This window comes from Elephas maximus, chromosome 17, assembly GCF_024166365.1.
Source record: "Elephas maximus indicus isolate mEleMax1 chromosome 17, mEleMax1 primary haplotype, whole genome shotgun sequence".
Taxonomy (NCBI): Eukaryota; Metazoa; Chordata; class Mammalia; order Proboscidea; family Elephantidae; genus Elephas; species Elephas maximus.
In genome coordinates this window covers 34,184,745-34,203,770 of record NC_064835.1, presented here as the reverse complement: position 1 = coordinate 34,203,770, position 19,026 = coordinate 34,184,745, and the positions used below count along the sequence as shown (strand labels likewise).

At 39.7% G+C, this 19,026-nt stretch overlaps 1 protein-coding gene across 4 annotated transcripts in view; it reads right to left on the bottom strand.

Moving 5' to 3' along the window:
- Positions 1-19,026, bottom strand: part of APLP2 (amyloid beta precursor like protein 2) — an 87,262-nt gene that overhangs the window by 26,694 nt on the left and 41,542 nt on the right. For all 4 annotated transcript variants that reach the window (XM_049856483.1, XM_049856484.1, XM_049856481.1 and 1 more), the window contains exons 2-3: positions 11,657-11,830; positions 10,683-10,806 (exon numbers count right to left, since the gene is read on the bottom strand). In XM_049856483.1, the coding sequence (XP_049712440.1) occupies positions 10,683-10,806; positions 11,657-11,830 (298 nt within the window). The remainder of the gene's footprint in view (positions 1-10,682; positions 10,807-11,656; positions 11,831-19,026) is intronic.

Sequence of the window (19,026 nt, the reverse complement as noted above, 5' to 3'; positions counted from 1 at the left end):
AACACTCACATTTCCAAAAAAAAACCAACAATCTAGTCCATGCATTAAAATGTTAACCAAGGTTAACCGCACAAACTGGAAATGATTTTGTTTTGCTTTTCCCCAATTTTTTATCAAAAAATAAATTCTTTTTTAAAAAAGTAAACTAAAAGAAGAATACATTTCAATCCCAGCATTAGTTCTATCACCTCACTGTTACTTTCTGCCTTTGCTACAATTATTTATCTGAAGCTTCTAGGGAAAAAAAGTCACCCAGGCAGATCAATATCACTCTGTTTTAGAGAAGAATATTGAAAGTGGTTTGGTCTCACTTTACAAGTTTATATCCAAGTTTGTAACAATTCTCAATTTAATCCAATTGAAGTACAATAAGTAATGACCACAATTTCCCCAGTCACTGGATAAATATAAAGCTATACAGTTTTGCTATTCAATTTAACAAGCTGATCAATGAATATGGCAATTTAGCAAACCTTAACCTGCAGGATTTCATTTTAGCTGCGTTTATGACTTATCTTCAACCTGTACCCATTCCCCATGGTTCTTTTTACTTTTTTCAAACCACCTCCCTCCAGGAGTGCCACAGCAGGCATCCAGGTTTTAGAGCTTTTGCAGGGCTGTTGAAATTCCACTTGCATAAATAAACCTACTGCAAAAGTACTCTTCAGCTGCAAACAGGAAAACCATGCCAACTTATGGTGCTCCTGGAAGCTGTAACCGGTGGAAGAAAATAGCCCGTGTAATAAGAGCAAACCAAGAGAACCAACCTGACCACCAAATACAAGCAGCTTTGGTGAGATCTAATGGTCTGGTCATCCCTAGTGCATGTCTCTGAGGTAAAGAGGGCTCTGAGAATAATCAAAGACACAGACTAAGTCTCATCAGCATAAACATTTAACTTGCACAGGGTCCACAATGGAAATCAGGTGACGATTTATGTACCAGAATGAATTCAAAAGCTAATACACCCTTCTCCTCACTTACTGAGATGGTTAGGCTCTCCAAAGACCAGGTTGTTACATAAAATCAGTGTTATGTGAAAATGGAAGATGACCATATCAGATCACGAAATGGAGGATGACCACATCATTACATAATGGCCAAGTTACATTATTATGTAACTGCCAAACCACAGAGAATCACGGCCCAGCCAAGCTGACTCACAACCTTCAGCATCAAAGCCACCTTTACTCTCAACTCACATCTTGGCATTCGTTACTGCCAGAGTGTATGCTGTTAATGCAAAAAACAGTCAGGAGACTCTTAGTATTGTTGGAAATGTGAAATGTCGGATAATGAGACAGTGGATAAGTTGAGAAGGTGTACTTGCAAATGGACACCTGCAATGACCAGTGAGCTGTACGATGCCATTGCGCAGTTGCCGAAGACTGCACCTCAAAGCTTCTGAGGCTAGTTATGATTTTAAAGTAGAAATTAAATTTGAACATCTTTTTGGTAATCTCTAAATCACAGTAACACTCTGTCCAAATTCCCACCCAAAAAAACCAAACGCAGTCATGGGCTTACAAAACACTCTTTTTAGTACAGGACCAGTCTTAAAACATCAGACGTAAGGCACCCCTTTCCCCAAAGTGGTAGCAGTTTGGCTTTTTCACATCACACCAACTGTGTTCTACACTGATCATCCTATTTATTCACTTATTTCTTTACAGATTAACAGGAGACAATTACTGTAACATAAGATACAAAGTTAATTTTGAGGCGATATGCTAAATATCCATTTAAAAGAGAATTACACTGATACTAACATATTCCTATCCTGTTTCTCCCCAGTTCCTCAACCCCTCACCCTTCCTCCAGCCTGTCAATGCTTTGGGTTGGGTAGACATCACAAAGACCTGAAGCCAATCACAGACTAACCTCTCCTTACTCCAAAGCATGGTATTCATCTTCACATGTATGAAAACACTTATCATGGTCATGGTCACCTCTGGTAAGTAAAATATACAAGATTCTCACTTTTTACTGTATCAGTTTTTAGTATACTTTATATGTTAAAAGAATCACGTACCATTGCATAATTCTGTGAATATACTAAAATCTATTGAACTGTAGTCTTTAAATGAATAAATTGTATGGTACATGAATTATATCTTAAGGAAACTATTTTTAAAAAGTGCATGCAATTCTATTGAGAAAGTAAGTTAGTATACTAAGGATAATGGGACTTGGGTTTCTCACTACCAGAGAAGAAAGTTACTAATATAGAAAGGGGAAAGGCTAGAATAACCCTGTGGTGTTGGGACTAGAACTGGAGGTGTGTGTATATATATATATATATACACAGATATTACATACATAGATATAAAAATATGGATACAGATATATACATGTGTGTATAAGTATATTCTTAGCTTGTGTGCTGAATGGTCCTAGAAACAATTACAGCCTAGTAGCACTAAGCACACTCAATACCAGATCTTAGTTTCTAACTACCATTCTCCATTAAAACCAGGGCTTCTTGGAGAAATAGGATGGGGTAGAAAAAATACAGAATGAGCCTAGAGCATCTTTTTGCATCAGAAAGTAAGGAAGTTCTCACAGAATGACAAGAACATGTCAAGAGGACATGAAGCACAAAGGGGCTCCCACTGGCCACAACTGGACAGTGAATCCATATGATATAAATAAATGGATGCAGATACCATCTTAGACAGGTAATGAAACTTATCACCAGTAATGGAAAAAAATGACATCACACAACTCCTAATACGATGCAATGGGAAACAAAGAACTATTTCTGTGATATTACCTCAAAAATGTGTAAGTCATAGGATCATAAGAAATTTACAGTGATCATGAAAGACAATTAAAGACTAAAGAGTTAATTAAATGCAATATGTGATCCTGGTTGGATTCTGCCCATTGTTGGAATAACAGGCTAAACCAGAAGAGAGTTTGCAGCTCAGATATCCAATCGGTTTGTTATTTTCCTGATTTTGATGGCTGTACTATGGTTACATATGAAAATGTCCTTGTTTTTAGAAAATGTACACAGAAATATTAAGAGATAAAGGTACTATATCTGCAAAGTATTACCAAATGATTCAGGAAAAAACTCAGTAGAGAGACAGAGACAGAGAGAGAAACAGTAAGTATGAGTATGTGTATGTACGGGGGAGGAGGTAAGGGAGCTAGAATGGTAAGGAACAAAGAAGCATCCCAAACAACAAGAGCCAAAAGGTATGATGTGGTTGGAACCACGAGATGTTCAACACCGACGAAGCGTAAAGCACAGAGCAGGGAGTGGCAGACAGGAGGGCAGAGTTAGACAAGGGTCAAGATTATGGAGAGTTGCTAAGCCATGGGAAGGAGCTTAAACATTATCTTTTAGGCAAAGAAGAGCTACTACAGGGTTTATGCACAGGAGAGACATAATTAGATCTTCATTTTAGATCATCGAGGGCAGAATCTTGGACAAAGGAGCTGAGAGAAGCACGCATGGAGGCTGCTGTCGTGGTCCAGGCAGGGAATGACGGAAGGCTCAACTAGAGCAGTGGGGATCAGGTGGAGAGGAAGCATGGTAGCCAGAGGTCCCCAAACCTCCTTGGTTTTCAGCACCCTGAGTGTCTCAGTAGCTTTTTCATGTCACACTCATGGCCAAAAAGTAGAAATACTAAATGTTAAGCAGGTAGTTCCAAATAACTCATTAAGTATTTGTGTCCTAACACCTAGCGTCTCTTGAAAGATGGGACACAACTTCTCCGTCCTTGCAATGAGACTGAATACCATCATCCACATTTCCTCTTCTACAGTGATATTCGTGTGATATTTGCGTGTGACTACAAGAACTACTGAAAACCCAGCATTGCAATGACATAAGGTCATCAAAAAGAACAGAGTGATCTAACACTGACACTGAACTACCTCCGGCAAGCAGTTTGGGGATGTCTGACAGATGTCACTATATTTCCCTTGAAAGCCACAAATATCCCATACGTGATCCCCCTATGAGTTTGCTGCAAGGCCCTGGGGTGCCTCAGTGCACAGATGGGGAAGTGTGGAAAAAAATCAAGATGGTCTGAAAGCGGACTGAATGTGGCAAGATAAACAGTGGAATCAAAAATGTCTCCCAGGTCTCAAGCTTAGATATGGGCTGGGGGAAGTGAGGATGGAGCCATCAAGTGATACAGAACACACAAGAGGAGAAGGAAAGTCTTTTAGTAAGAATGATGCAAAAGGAGAAACCTATACAGAAGAGGAACTGATGTCAAGTACTATCTACTGTCTACAAATACTTAAGAACAAGCTGTAGCTCTACTTACAGTTGCGAATTTGAGAGAACCAACGGACCCATAGATCCCTCAGAGCCCAGTGGAATGGAGGAGCACCCTTAAACCACATCACATAACATTTTTAACAACTTTCACACTACCGCAAGATGCTCAATTTTCAAGTAAACTGTGTTACACATAGTTTCCCCCTCCCCCACTGAATAATTCTACGACAAGGCTAATTGCCACATATTTTAAGTATTTTCTGCTGTTGAGGTCCTGCTCTTTCCTGTTACGTGGCCATAGATCCTTGTTTCATGTGACAATAAGAAAAGCAATGTATTCAATTTTGCTGCTGTTTGCAGTTCTAAGAAGTGTTTTCATGAAAGGAGGTAGGGGAATAAGTTAAATTATTGGCTAAAAATAAACACAGCTAGAACTACTCAGGATATCTATGCTAATGCTATATTTATGTTAACCCTATAATGGATAATCTAAAATTGACTGTTTTGCCCTTTTAGGCTTCTATGACCAATCAAATCTGTACCTCAGTCACTCAGGTTACAGATAAGCTAAAAGAAAAACCAAACCAGTTCCTGTCTAGTCTATTATGACTCATGGTGACCCCATGTGTATCAGAGTAGGACTATACTCCTTAGAGTTTTCAATGGCTGATTTTTGGGGAAGTAGATTGCCAGGACTTTCTTCTGAGGCACCTCTAGATGGGCTTGAACTGCCAGCTTTTTGGTCAGCAGCCAAGTCCACTAACTGTTTGTGCTACCCTGACACCCCAGCAAGCTACAGGTATGTGACTATAATTGGAAAGTGTCAGGTGATACGCAGTTAGGATGAATATATACATTACCTATGCATTCAAAGCAACAGCTCTGTTTCTGAGTAATAAAAGGACACATCTTAATGACAGGGATACAAGATACATAAACTCCATCGGCATTGAAAAGTGAGATAGAAAGCTCCACAATAATATGAGGAGACTTCAACACACCACTTTCGGTGAAGGACACGACATCCAGAAAGAAGCTCAATAAAGACACGGACGATCTAAATGCCACAATCAACCAACTTGACCTCGTAGACATATACAGAACACTCCACCCAACAGCAACCAACGATTCTTTCTTGTCTAGTGCACATGGAACATTCTCTAGAATAGACCACATATTAGGTCATAAAGCAAGCCTTAGCAGAATCCAAAACACTGAAATATTACAAAGCATCTTCTCTGACCATAAGGCCATAAAAGTGGAAATCAATAACGGGAAAAGAAATCAAACACTTGGAAACTGAACAATATCCTGCTCAAAAAAGACTGGATTAGAGAAGACATTAACGATGGAATAAAGAAATTCAGAGAATCCAATGAGAGTGAAAACACTTCCTGTCAGAACCTTTCAACACACCAAAAGCGGTGCTCAGAGGCCAATTTATATCAATAAATGCACATATCCAAAAAGAAGGGCCAAAATCAAAGAATTATCCTTACAACTTGAACAAATAGAAAGAGAGCAACAAAAGAAACCCACAGACACCAGAAGAAAACAAATAATAAAAATTAGAGCTGAACTAAATGTAATAGAAAATAGAAAAATAATTGAAAGAATTAACAAGACCAAAAGCTGGTTTTTTGAAAAAAAATCAACAAAATTGATAAGCCACTGGCCAAACTGACAAAAGAAAAACAGGAGAGGAAGCAAATACCCCGGATAAGAAACAAGAGGGGCAATATTACAACAGACCCAACTAAAATTAAAAGAATCATATCAGATTACTATAAAAAACTACACACAAACAAATTTGGGGAAAACCTAGAAGAAATGGATGAATTCCTAGAAACACACTACCTACCTAAACTAAAAAAGAGGTAGAACAACTAAATAGACCCATAGCAAAAGAAGAGATTGAAAAGGCAATCAAAAAACTCCCAGCAAAAAAAAAAAGCCCTAACCCAGACAGCTTCACTGCAGACTTCTACCAAACTTTCAGAGAAGAGTTAACATCACTACCACTAAAGGTATTCCAGAGCACAGAAAAGGACGGAGTACTCCCAAACTCATTCTATGAAGCCAGCATATCCCTGATACCAAAACCAGGTAAAGACACCACAACAAAAGAAAATTATAGACCTATATCCCTCAGGAACATAGATGCAAAAATCCTCAACACAAAATTCTAGCCAATAGAATTCAACAACGTATCAAAAACATAATTCGCCATGACCAAGTGGGATTCACACCAGGTATGCAGGCATGGTTCAACATTAGAAAAACAATTAATGTAATCCACCACATAAATAAAACAAAAGACAAGAATCACATGATTTTATCAATTGATGCAGAAAAGGTATTTGACAAAGTTCAACACTCATTCACAATAAAAACCCTCAGCAAAATAGGAATAGAAGGAAAATTTCTCAACATAATAAAGGGCATTTATACAAAGCCAACAGCCAACATCACCCTAAATGGAGAGAGCCTGAAAGCATTCCCACTGAGATGGGGAACCAGACAAGGATGCCCTTTATCACCACTCTTACTCAACATTGTGCTGGAAGTCCTAGCCAGAGCAATTAGACTAGATAAAGAAATAAAGGGCATCCAAATTGGCAAGGAAGAAGTAAAAGTATCTCTATTTGCAGATGACATGATCTTATACACAGAAAACCCTAAGAAATCCTCCAGAAAACTACTGAAACTAATAGAAGAGTTCAGCAGAGTATCGGGATACAAGATAAACGTACAAAAATCAGTTGGATTCCTCTACACCAACAGAAAGAACATCAAAGAGGAAATCACCAAATCAATGCTATTTATAGTAGCCCCCAAGAAGATAAAATACTTAGGAATAAATCTTACCAGAGATGTAAAAGACTTACACAGTACACTTCTGCAAGAAACCAAAAGAGACTTACATAAGTGGAAGAACATACCTTGCTCGTGGATAGGAAGACTTAACATTATAAAAATGTCTATTCTACCAAAAGCGATCTATACATTTAATGCAATTCCGATCCAAATCCCAATGAGATTCTTTAATGAGATGGAGAAACAAATCACCAACTTCATGTGGAAGGGAATTAGGCCACGGATAAATAAGGCATTACTAAAAAAGAAGAACAGAGTGGGAGGCCTTTCTTTACCTGATTTTAGAACCTATTATACTGCCACTGTAGTCAGAACAGCTTGGTACTGGTACAACAACAGATACATGGACCAATGGAACAGAATTGAGAATCCAGACAGAAATCCATCCACATATGAGCAGTTGATATATGACAAAGACCCCAAACAGTTAAATGGGGAAACGACAGTCTTTTTAACAAATGGTGCTGTCATAACTGGATATCCATGTGCAAAAAAATGAAACAAGACCCATATCTCACTCCATGCACAAAAACTAACTTAAAATGGATCAAAGACCTAAACATAAAATCTAAAACGATAAAGATCATGGCAGAAAAAATAGGGACAAGTTTAGTAGCCCTAATACGTGGCATGAACAGTATACAAAACATTACAAAGAATATACAAGAGAAACTAGATAACTAGGAGCTCCTAAAAATCAAACACCTATGCTCATCCAAAGACTTCACCAAAAGAGTAAAAAGATTACCTACAGACTGGGAAAAAGTTTTTAGCTATGACATTTCTGACCAGTGCCTGATCTCTAAAATCTACACGATACTGCAAAAAGTCAACTGCAAAAAGACAAATAACCCAAAAATAAATGGGCAAAAGATATGAATAGACACTTCACTAAAGAAGACATCCAGATAGCTAACAGATATATGAGGAAATGTTCACGATCATTAGCCACTAGAGAAATGCAGATCAAAGCTACAATGAGATTTCATCTCACTCCAACAAGGCTGGCATTATTCCAAAAAATACAAAATAATAAATGTGGGAGAGGCTGTGGAGAGATTGGAACACTTACATACTGCTGGTAAGAATGTAAAATGGTACAACCACTTTGGAAATCGATTTGGCGCTTCCTTAAAAACCTAGAAATAGAACTACCATACGATCCAGCAATCCCACTCCTTGGAATGTATCCTAGAGAAATAAGAGCCTTTACATGAACAGATACATGCACACCCATGTTTACTGCAGCACTGTTTACAACAGCAAAAAGATGAAAGCCACCAAGGTGCCCATCAACGGATGAATGGATAAATTATGGTATATTCACACAATGGAATACTACGCATCAATAATCATAACATGGAGGAAGCTGGAAGGCATTACGCTGAGTGAAATTAGTCAGTTGCAAAAGGACAAATATTGTATAAGACCACTATTATAAGAACTTGAGAAACAGTTTAAACTGAGAAGAAAACATTCTTTCATGGTTACAAGAGGGGGGAGGGAGGGAGGGTGGGAGAGGGGAATTCACTAATTAGACAGTAGATAAGAACTACTTTAGGTGAAGGGAAAGACAGCCCACAATACAGGGCAGGTCAGCACAATTGGACTAAACCAAAAGCAAAGAAGTTTCCTGAATAAACTGAATGCTCTGAAGGCCAGCGTAGCAGGGGCAGGGATCTGGGGACTATGCTTTCAGGGGACATCTAAGTCAATTGGCGTAATAAAATCTATTAAGAAAACATCCTGCATCCCACTTTGAAGAGTGGCATCTGGGGCCTGAAATGCTAGCAAGCAGCTATCTAAGATGTATCAATTGGTCTCAACCCACCTGGATCAAAGGAGAATGAAGAACACCAAGGACACAGGCAATTAAGAGCCCAAGAGACAGAAAAGGCCACATGAACCAGAAACTACATCATTCTGAGACCAGAAGAACTAGATGGTATCCGGCTACAACCGATGACTGCCCTGACAGGGAGCACAACAGATAACCCCTGAGGGAGCAGGAGAGCAGTGGGGTGCAGACTCCAAATTCTCGTAAGACCAGACTTAATGGTCTGACTGAGACTAGAAGGACGCTGGTGGTCATGGACCCCAGACCTTCTGTTGGCCCAGGACAGGAACCATTTCCGAAGCCAACTCTTCAGACATGGGTTGGACTGGACAATGGGTTGGAGAGGGATGCTGGTGAGGAGTGAACTTCTTGGATCAGGTGGACACTTGAGACTATGTTGGCAACTCCTGCCTGAAGGGGAGATGAGAGGGTGGAGGGGGTTAGAAGCTGGCAAAATGGACACGAAAAGAGAGTGGAGGGAGAGAATGGGCTGTCTCATTAGGGGGAGAGTAATTGGGAGTGTGTAGCAAGGTGTATATGGGTTTTTGTGTGAGAGACTGACTTGATTTGTAAACTTTCACTTAAAGCACAATAAAAATTATATTAAAAAAAAAAGGTACATCTTTAATCAAATTGGCTCCGAATGTTAATACCAGCTACACAGACTCATAAACACCCTCACCAGGCCCACACCCTTCCCGAAGAACAGCAGGTACCAAAGGATATGACACCTCTCAACGACACAGGCAGCGATGAGTCACTTTTCCTTCTCCCGAAAGGGATCAGAATTCTGGTCTGCCTAATAATATAGCATTTGGTACCTAACGAATGTGTGTGGGGTGAAGTAAAGGAAAAGGAAGTTTCTATCCCTGGGGCTGCTTCAGAGCCTCTCATTACTACCAGTGTAAAGCACTCATTTCCAACCACTGATATGAGGGCAACGCTGGAGTGCTCTGAGGCTAGCACTCTTATTCAATGTGGTGAAAAAGGCTTATCCTCAAAAGACAAAGATCAGAGAGGCAGAGTTAATAATCACCTAAAAGCAGTTAACTGTAAACACTAGGAAAAAGTAAATATTCAAAAGAGAATTTCCCAATAAACTCACATAGCTCTCAACAGATATAAATATTTCACTCTGAGCCAAGAGAATATTAAATTTAAAAACGGGGGACCCAAAACAGAGACTCAAACGGATATTTGTACACCTGTGTCCACTGCAGCATTTATTCACAATAGCCAAAAGGTGGAAACAGCCCAAGTTTCAATCGACAGACGGACGGATAAACAAAATACAATGGAGTGTTACTCAGCCGTAAAGAAAAATGAAGTTCTCATACATGCTATGACATGCATGAACTTTGAAAACATTCAGAGTGAAAGAAGCTGGACACAAAAGGATGAATATTGTACGATCTCACTTAAGTGACATATATAGAACAGGCCAATGTAAAAAGACAAGGTTCATTAGTTACCAGGGCTGGGGGCAGGGAGGAGTAGGAAGTTACTGGTTAAGGGGTTCTGAGTTCTGTGTGAGTGGATGGAAACTGCTGGAAATAAATTGTGATGACTGAATGCATAACATGCTGAACGCAATTAATGTCATTAAATTGTACCCCACAAAAAATGGCTACTGTTGTGTTACATATTTTTTACCACAATAAAATCATTTTTCAAAACGAGGGAACCCACTTCCAGAAAAGCAGCCAACACTTCCAAAGGAGCACTCACCCAGACACTTGAAAGGTGTAACAATGTGGCTCCTGCACTGCTTTTTGTCCCTCCGGCACCAATTTTCAATACTGACTGGCTGGTTTGCTTCCATAACATTTGTGATCTGTAGCTCTGGATACATCTGTTAAAAAAAGAACACACACACCACACACATACACACAATAAACTGAATTTGCAGATGCGCATTTACTCACAGGTAAAGACGAGTATCTAAGTTTCCTTGGCCTCCACCCTTCTCCTATATGAACCCTAAAGTTCCACCCCAATACTCCTAGTTCCAATTCAAGTGGCCAAGGAAAAAGATACTGTAACTATTAGTTTTCTTTTGATAAGTACATGTCTACATTTTTGATGCATTCTTGTAAAAGAAGGAATCTCCATTTAAGACACACAAAGCCAGCAAGCTTTCAACTAAAAAAAAAAAAAAAATCCTTTAGATATCCAGTTCACTTGTAGGAGAGTGTAAATTCCTGTGAGTCTGTGAACTAAAACATTTAAGAGACAAGCCTAAGAAAATGTCTGTTTACGAAACTATATAATAATACTTCATCCCCCATATGCCAGTACTGGTAAGAAGTTAAATATATCATATCCTCTCCTAGCTTAAGTTTTGACTCAACGGTAAGTTGAATCATATCTGAGATCATCATTTATAAAACTGGTAGCTTTCTATCAGCAAGGAGAAAACCAACTATGCATATCGCATGCGTTGACTCACATCTTCCCATGAAGGGTAGGTAGGCAAGATAACTAGGCTGTACTGGCCAAGCTTCCTGAAAGAACTGAGAGCTCCCAGTTGAGATTCCAGAAGTCTCAATTATACGGTATGTTTAAAAACAAAAGGCCTGGCACTCTGGTCATTAGCAACTTGGCCTTAGGTCAAAAGAAAATGACAGGCTATCCACCTGAGGAAAACAGGTTCAACCCCAGCCCAGAAAAAAAGTGGTCCAACTTCCAGGCAACACTCTTACCTCCTGACAGTACTGAAGAACTTCTTCTTTTGTCTCAAAGCAGCTCTCTGAGCCCACTGGGTCAGGTTCCCACTTCCCAGTCTGAATGTTGACGTGCATGTTTAACTTCCCACAGAACACGGCAATCTGAGGCTCAGCAACAGCAAACCCTGTTCCAGCATTGGCTGCAAGAGCCTGTGAAAGGGGAAAAAATTCCTGGTTTACTCCAAAAAATCCGGTACAACAGTACGCTCATACAGTAGTTTTTGACAGTAGAATTTATCTTTTTAAAATCTTCATTATTTTATTATTTTTATCTTCAGAAGCAAATCCTTTTCCTAGGAGCTGGGCCAGAATAAAAAATGATGGAAGTGAAAGGTCAATGGGAAATCTGGGATGTTTTAATTTTTTATTATACCTGATTTCGGTTTACTCTAATTCAAGCAAATCTACCTTTCATCCATTAACACAGAAAAATCATAAATTAAATGGCTGAAGTTCCAGTAATTTTACTTCATTCACACAGTAAATTTTTATTAAGCAACTATTACTTTACAAAGCAATCTGCTATATGCTTAGGACACAACGGTGAGCAAAAACTTACAGTATCTCCAAGACAAAGTCACAGAAGCTTCCTAGATACATCCAAACACCTTGACGGACCAAGTCACTGGGGCTAAGGGCTTGGGACCATAGTCTCAGGGTACATCTAGGTCAACTGGCAGAATACGGTTTATAAAGAAAATGTTCTACATTCTGTTTTGGTGAGTAGCATCTGGGAACTTAAAAGCTTGCGAGTAGCCATCTAAGATATATCTAGATGTCCTGTCTGCAGCAAAACAAAATGAAGAAAACCAAAGACATAAGGATAATATTAGTCTAGAGGATTAATGGACAACATGAACCACAGCCTCCACCAGCCTAAGCCCAGAAGAACTAGATGGTGCCCAGCTACCACCACTGACCACTCTGACAGGGATCACAATACAGGGTCCCGGACAGCGAAGGAGAAAAACGTAGAACAAAATTCAAATTCACAGAAAAGACCAGACTTACTGGTCTGATAGAGTGGAGAAACCCCAAAACTATGGTCTCCAGACACCCTGCTAACTCAGAACTGAAGCCACTCCCAAAGTCTACCTTTCAGCCAAGATTAGACAGGCCCAAAGCAAACAATAACACACATGAGGAATGTGCTCCTTAGTTCAGTCAAGTATTCAAGACCAAATGGGCAACACCTGCCCAAAAGCAAAGACGACAAGGCAGGAAAGACAGGAAAACTGGACAAAACGTACACAGGGAACCTGGGGTGGAACGGGAAAGTGTTTACACATTGCGGGGATTGCAACCAATGTTGCAAAACAATCTGTGAATAAATTTTTGAATGAGAAACTAATTTGCACTGTAAACTTTCACTTAAAGCACAATTAAAAAAAAAAAAAAAACTTATGGCCCCTGCTCTCACGGGTGCTTACGGTCTACTGCAGGAATCAACAATCATACCAAAAAAAAAAAGAAGTGTAATCTCATTCCGAGACATTGTAAGACAGAAAAGAACACAGTGTTGGAAGAGCAAATGAAAAAGGAACCTGATCTAGTCTTGGGTAAGGTGATCAGGGAAGATTCCTGCAGAGTAAAACACCTGAGCAGAGCTTTACTCTTCACATGTGGAGGGAAGGCAGATTTTGAGGGGGGGAGTGGGAAGAGAAGGCTGGATGAGCACATAAGGGGAGAAGACCACACCAAATACAGCACACCAACAAAGTGTTTTGGTCTTTATGACTGGACGCTGTTGAAAGGTCTTAAACATTAAGTTAGTACTCCTAAAATGCAGCTCTGATTCTTTCTCTGGTTGCAGAGTGAAGAACGAACTGAAGGGAAACGAGTATATGCTGGGAAATGGCTCGGGAATCTGGGGCTGCAGAATCAAAGAAAGAGAGATAATAGGAGCTTGGGCTAACTAAGGTGGTATGGTGGGACAAAGGACACAAGACAATACAGAGAGTAAAATAGGCAGGACTTGGTGATGGATAACATGAGCAATGAGGAAGGGTAACAGTCAGGTCTGGCTCTCATTACTCAATATGTGATCATGGAAACAGAACACTACAAGGGATTTCATGAACAATTTTATCTCCTGTTGAATAAAAATAATCAACTGTGCCATAAAGTCTTTCTTTGGCTGGCATCCCCTTCTTTGATGAACAGATCTTAGCTCACAAATTATAGGTGGGAAATAGCATTTAGGTATTACGACAGTATGACTCTGGCAAAGTACTAAGCACTAAACACACACAGGTATCTCTCATCTACTAATGTGCCAGTATTAACGGTTACAGCTAAAATGGAGTTTTGTAGTATACCCTAACAAAAATTACTTCAAAATAAAAAGTAAACACCTTTCTAAAATGTTAAACCTGGGGGGCTAAATTGTATGGTCTACTGTGTTGTTCTGTTTAAAAAATACATAAACATGAAACGGTTTTTCTGTTAGCAAGAATGGATAGATTGACTTTTAAAATAAATGGAAAATGTATACAACTCTCACTATCTGTGCTGATGGACTCCATAATCCTTCTAATCAGGAACTTACATTTAGGGTGCTGGGAAAACAGTGGTGTGAGCAGGTCTAGAATCCCAACCCTCCCACAAGAACACCAAGAAAAGAAACTAGAAATCTGTACTCGACCCTGTAAGAACCTGACAAGGAAGGCAAGAGACAGCAGCAATGAGCTGCAAACTGAAAAAAGATAGACAAATTTCAGACAGCAGGAAAATCACTCCACTGTCCCCAAACCTCCTTGTCCTGGTGCAGCAGACAGATGGGTTGCAGTGGAGCTGCAGACCCAGCCAATGCATAATCTCCTATACACTAAGAGGGGCCCCAATCTCTAGCTCCAAGGTAAACAGGACAGATCTGGAGGAATGTTCAGGATATATGCTCTGACCAGTCCGGGTACCACTTGAAGGATTGAGACCTCACCACGGCCTCAGTCAAAGCCCTCAGAGAGACAGGAAGGGAGCAGAGAGCAAGGATAGGCTGTGCCTGCCTGAAGGTGCACTGATCAGTGTTTTCTGATTAGTCAGGGAGCTGCTAAAGGACTGAAGCCTTTGTTTGGCCTGAATAAGAGGTCTGTCAGGGCAATGGAGTGACAAGCAAAGTCTGAAGGCTGTGCCTGCCTCTGGGTTTCTTCCAGAAATTAGTGCTTTAAAAAAAGCACCAAGTATATGGGGAAATTGAGAAAGCTGACACACTGTACTATCCTAATATCCTGGATTCAACAACAAAAAAAATCACAAGGTACAGGAAGAAACCAGACATGACAGCCCAGTCAAAAAAATAAGATAAGTGGAGAGAAATCATCTCTATGGAAATACAGATAATGAACAGATTGGAAGAATATAATGCAACAATATCACACAAGTTCAAAGAACTAGACGAAAGCACCAATTAAAAATTAAAGGAAATCAGGAAAGTGATGCATAAACAAAACAAGAATATAAACAATGAGACAGACAATATAAGAAACTAAACAGAAATATTAGTACTAAAAGATACAAAAACAGACAAAAAACTCAGTAGAAGAACTTAACAACAGATTTGAGCTGGCAGAAGAATATGCAAACTAGAGAGGAAGGTCACTGCAATTATGGAATCTGAACAGCAACAAGAAGGTTCAAGGCTGCTGAGCACAGCAATAGAAACGTAGGACACCATCAAGCAAACTAACACACGAATCATAAGAATCCTGAAAGAAGAGAAAGGCACAAAAAAAAATTGAAAAAATCATGGCCAAGAACTTTCCAAGTCTGACGAACGGTATGAATTTATAAATCCAAGAAGCTCAACGAACCCCAAGTAGGAGAAACTCAAAGAGATCAACACCCTATAATCGAGCTCTCAAAAACTGAAGATAAAGACACAATCCTGCAAGCGGCAAGAGAGAAAGAAACAGTAATGTACAAAGGATCCTCAATAAGATTAAGTGCCAATTTCTCCTTAGAAATCGTGGAGACCAGAAGGCAGTGGAATGACATATTTAAAGTGCTGAAGGAACAGAAGCATCAACCAAAAATACTTTATCTAGCAAAAATGTCCTTCATGCACACAGGTGAAATCAGAACACTCCCAGATAAATGCTGAGGGAGTACGTTACCATCAGACCTGCCCTATGAGAAATGCTAAAGAAAGTCCTTCAGATACAAAGCAAAAGACAGCCATACATAGAAAGGGGGGGGACCCCATTAAAGCTAATTTCATGGCAAGTATAAGGGTCAGTTTTACGGTATTTGTGGTTATTAATTCTAGTTGTTAAGCCCTTTGGGCTTTATGCATAAAAATTAGTATAAATTTATGTAACAGGGCACAAAATATATAAAGATGTAATAGTTGAAAACAACATAAACAGAGAGGGAGGAATGATATAGGAATAAAGTGTTTGTAAGTTACTGAAGGTAAGCTGCTATCAATTTAAACTAGATTGTTATAAAGTAAAATGTTAAATGTAATCCTCATGGTAACCACCAAGAAACTATCTCAAAAAAGTTAAACGGGAAACTGATTTGCTGTGTAAACGTTCATGGAAAACACAATATTTTAACAATAAAAAAATACACACGAAAGGGAAGAAGAGAACCAAAATGATTCACTACACACAAAAAAGAGAAAATCAAGAAAACACAAATGTTGGCAGTACTTGAGGAAATGAAGGGCAAAGAGGGTATAACACACAAAAAGCAAAACAGAGTAAGTCCTTTCTTACCAAGTAATACCCGTGAAAGTAAATTGACTAAACGCTCTAATCAAAGGGCAGAAACTGGCAGAATGGATAAACATGTATGATCCAACTATATGTTGTCTACAAAAGATGTATCTTAGGCCTGAAGACACAAGTTGATAATGAAAGGATGGAAAAACAATACCCCATGCAAAGAGTAAACCAAAGAGAGCCACACTGGCAATTTTGGTATCAGACAAAATAGACTTTAAGTCAAAACTGGTTAATGATAAAAGGACAAATTCAACAAGAAGATGTAACAATGATATATATGTACCTAAGACCAGAGCCCCAAAGTATATAAGCTTACACTTGATTTTTTAATACATTATGATCTTTTTCCAGGACAAATTTACTACTCGCTCTACATGTTTTTTTCTTAGGTACTTATTAAAATTAGCCTCCTTCCTACTACCAAAAGATAAGGAAGAGCAAACATTGTTGGATAACTTGGGAAAAAGCTAATTTGGCATTAGAATGTTGTGAAGATCAGTCAGGGTTGAAAAACACCTCAATTAAATCCAATGCCGAAAACAATTAGCAACTTTATTAGCTAGAACTGATTATACCCAAAAAACCAAACCCAGCGCCGTCGAGTCGATTCAGACTCACAGCGGACAGAGTAGAACTGCCCCATAGAGTTTCCGTGGAGCGCCTGGTGGATCTGAGCTGCCAACCCTTTGGTTAGCAGCTGTAGCACTTAACCACTACGCCACCAGGGTTTCCAGAATTGATTACAGTCCTACTGTAACAAATAAGCAATTGTTAACAGAAGAGGGCAGGTCCTATACCTTCAGTGTAATTGCATATAAAGCTACAAACTGATGTGAAATTCTGTCTCCCCCAAAGAAAAAGAAACACACTTTTCTACAGGTAATACCCTAATGGTGTTTATGTCAAACAAATTATTAAAGGGTATAAAGGACACACAACAAGACAAATATGCTCAACAATTCTCACACTGAACTCAAGACGTGTAAAACGGGCATTCTTAGAGCATGCTTTTGAGCACTCCCTAGACTATGGCTAAAAATGAATTATGACAAAGAGGAAAATAAGTATATATAGATGAGTACACAAAGAGATAAAGGCAAGGAAAATTCCAGGGACATTTTTACATACCGAGACCAGTGCTCTCCCCAAATACTCTGCTTCCTACTTCAGAAGCCCAGACAAAGATAAACGACAAAAATCTGGGAAGATATGATAAATATGTGAGAAGCCAAACTGAAAGACAGGAGGAAAGTGTGATGGTTGTGTGTAAACTTGGCTGGGCCATGACACTCACTGGTTTGGCAGTTATGTAATGATGTAGTTATCTTCAAGGATGGTGAGACTGGGTCTGACATACTTTGGACATGTTGTCAGGAGGGAACAGTCCCTGGAGAAGGACGTCATGCTTGGTAAAGTACAGGGTCACCGGAAAAGAGAAAGACCCTCAACAAGACAGACTGACACAGTGGCTGCAACAGTGGGTTCAAGCGTAACAATGATTGTAAGGATGCCGCAGGACTGGGCAGTGTTTTGTTCTGTGGTACACAGGGTCACTATGAGTAGGAACCGACTTGATGGCACCTAACAACAACAGTTATCCTCCATTTTGTGATATAATGTAAGCACCTCCAACATGGGATCTAGGGGAGTTTTCTGGGTCGTGCGGCCTGCATCCAATATATGTGGATGCTCTGGTAATGCTAGCAGGCTTATGCTCACTCTAGATCCTGCATCCAGCTTGGTGTCATCCGACCTCCGGTTCCTGGGACTTGAGCCAATGGCCTACCGTACTGCCTACTGATCTTCAGGTTCATAAGTCTCCACAGCCCATGAGATCTCCTGATATTGGGTTCGTTAGCACCTGCATCTATATGAGTCAGGAGAAACTTCCAGCCTGATGCCTGACTCACGGACTTGGGACTTGTCAGCCCCCACAACCACTTGAGCCATTTCCTTGAGATAAACCTCTCTCTCTCTATATATACATATGTATATACACTTCACTGGTTTTGCTTCTCCAGAGAACCCAGCCTAAGACAGAAGGTGTTTCCTAGATCTGTTATAAAGGAACGCCACAGTCAAATCCGAAAGATTTTGAGCAATATTTCTTAAATTCTATGACCTTGTATAGACCCCTGGTGGCGCAGTGGTTAAGAGGCTGACGGCTAACCAAAAGGTCAGCAGTTGGAATCTACCAGTCACTCTTTGGACACCCTTTGGGGCGGTTCTACTTTGACTTACAGGGTCGCTATGAGTCGAAATCGACTTAACGGCAACAAGTTTGGTTTGGTTTTTTTTTTTTTTTTTTAATGGCCTTGTATATTTTAACACTAAATGCAGGTACGAAACAAGTAAGGAGCCCTGATGGCACAGTGGTTAAGTGCTTGGCTGATAATCAAATGTCGGTGGTTCAAATCGATCTTTCTGTGTGGGATAAAGACCTGGGGATCTGCTCCCATAAAGATTATGGCCTAGGAAACCTAATAGGGCAGTTCTAGTCTGTCATATCGGCAGTGGGTTTTTTTCGTCTGTCATATAGGGTTGGTATGAGTCAGAATTGACTCGGTAACACACCACAACATGAAACAAATAGGATTTCTGATGTAGCATCTCATCTTT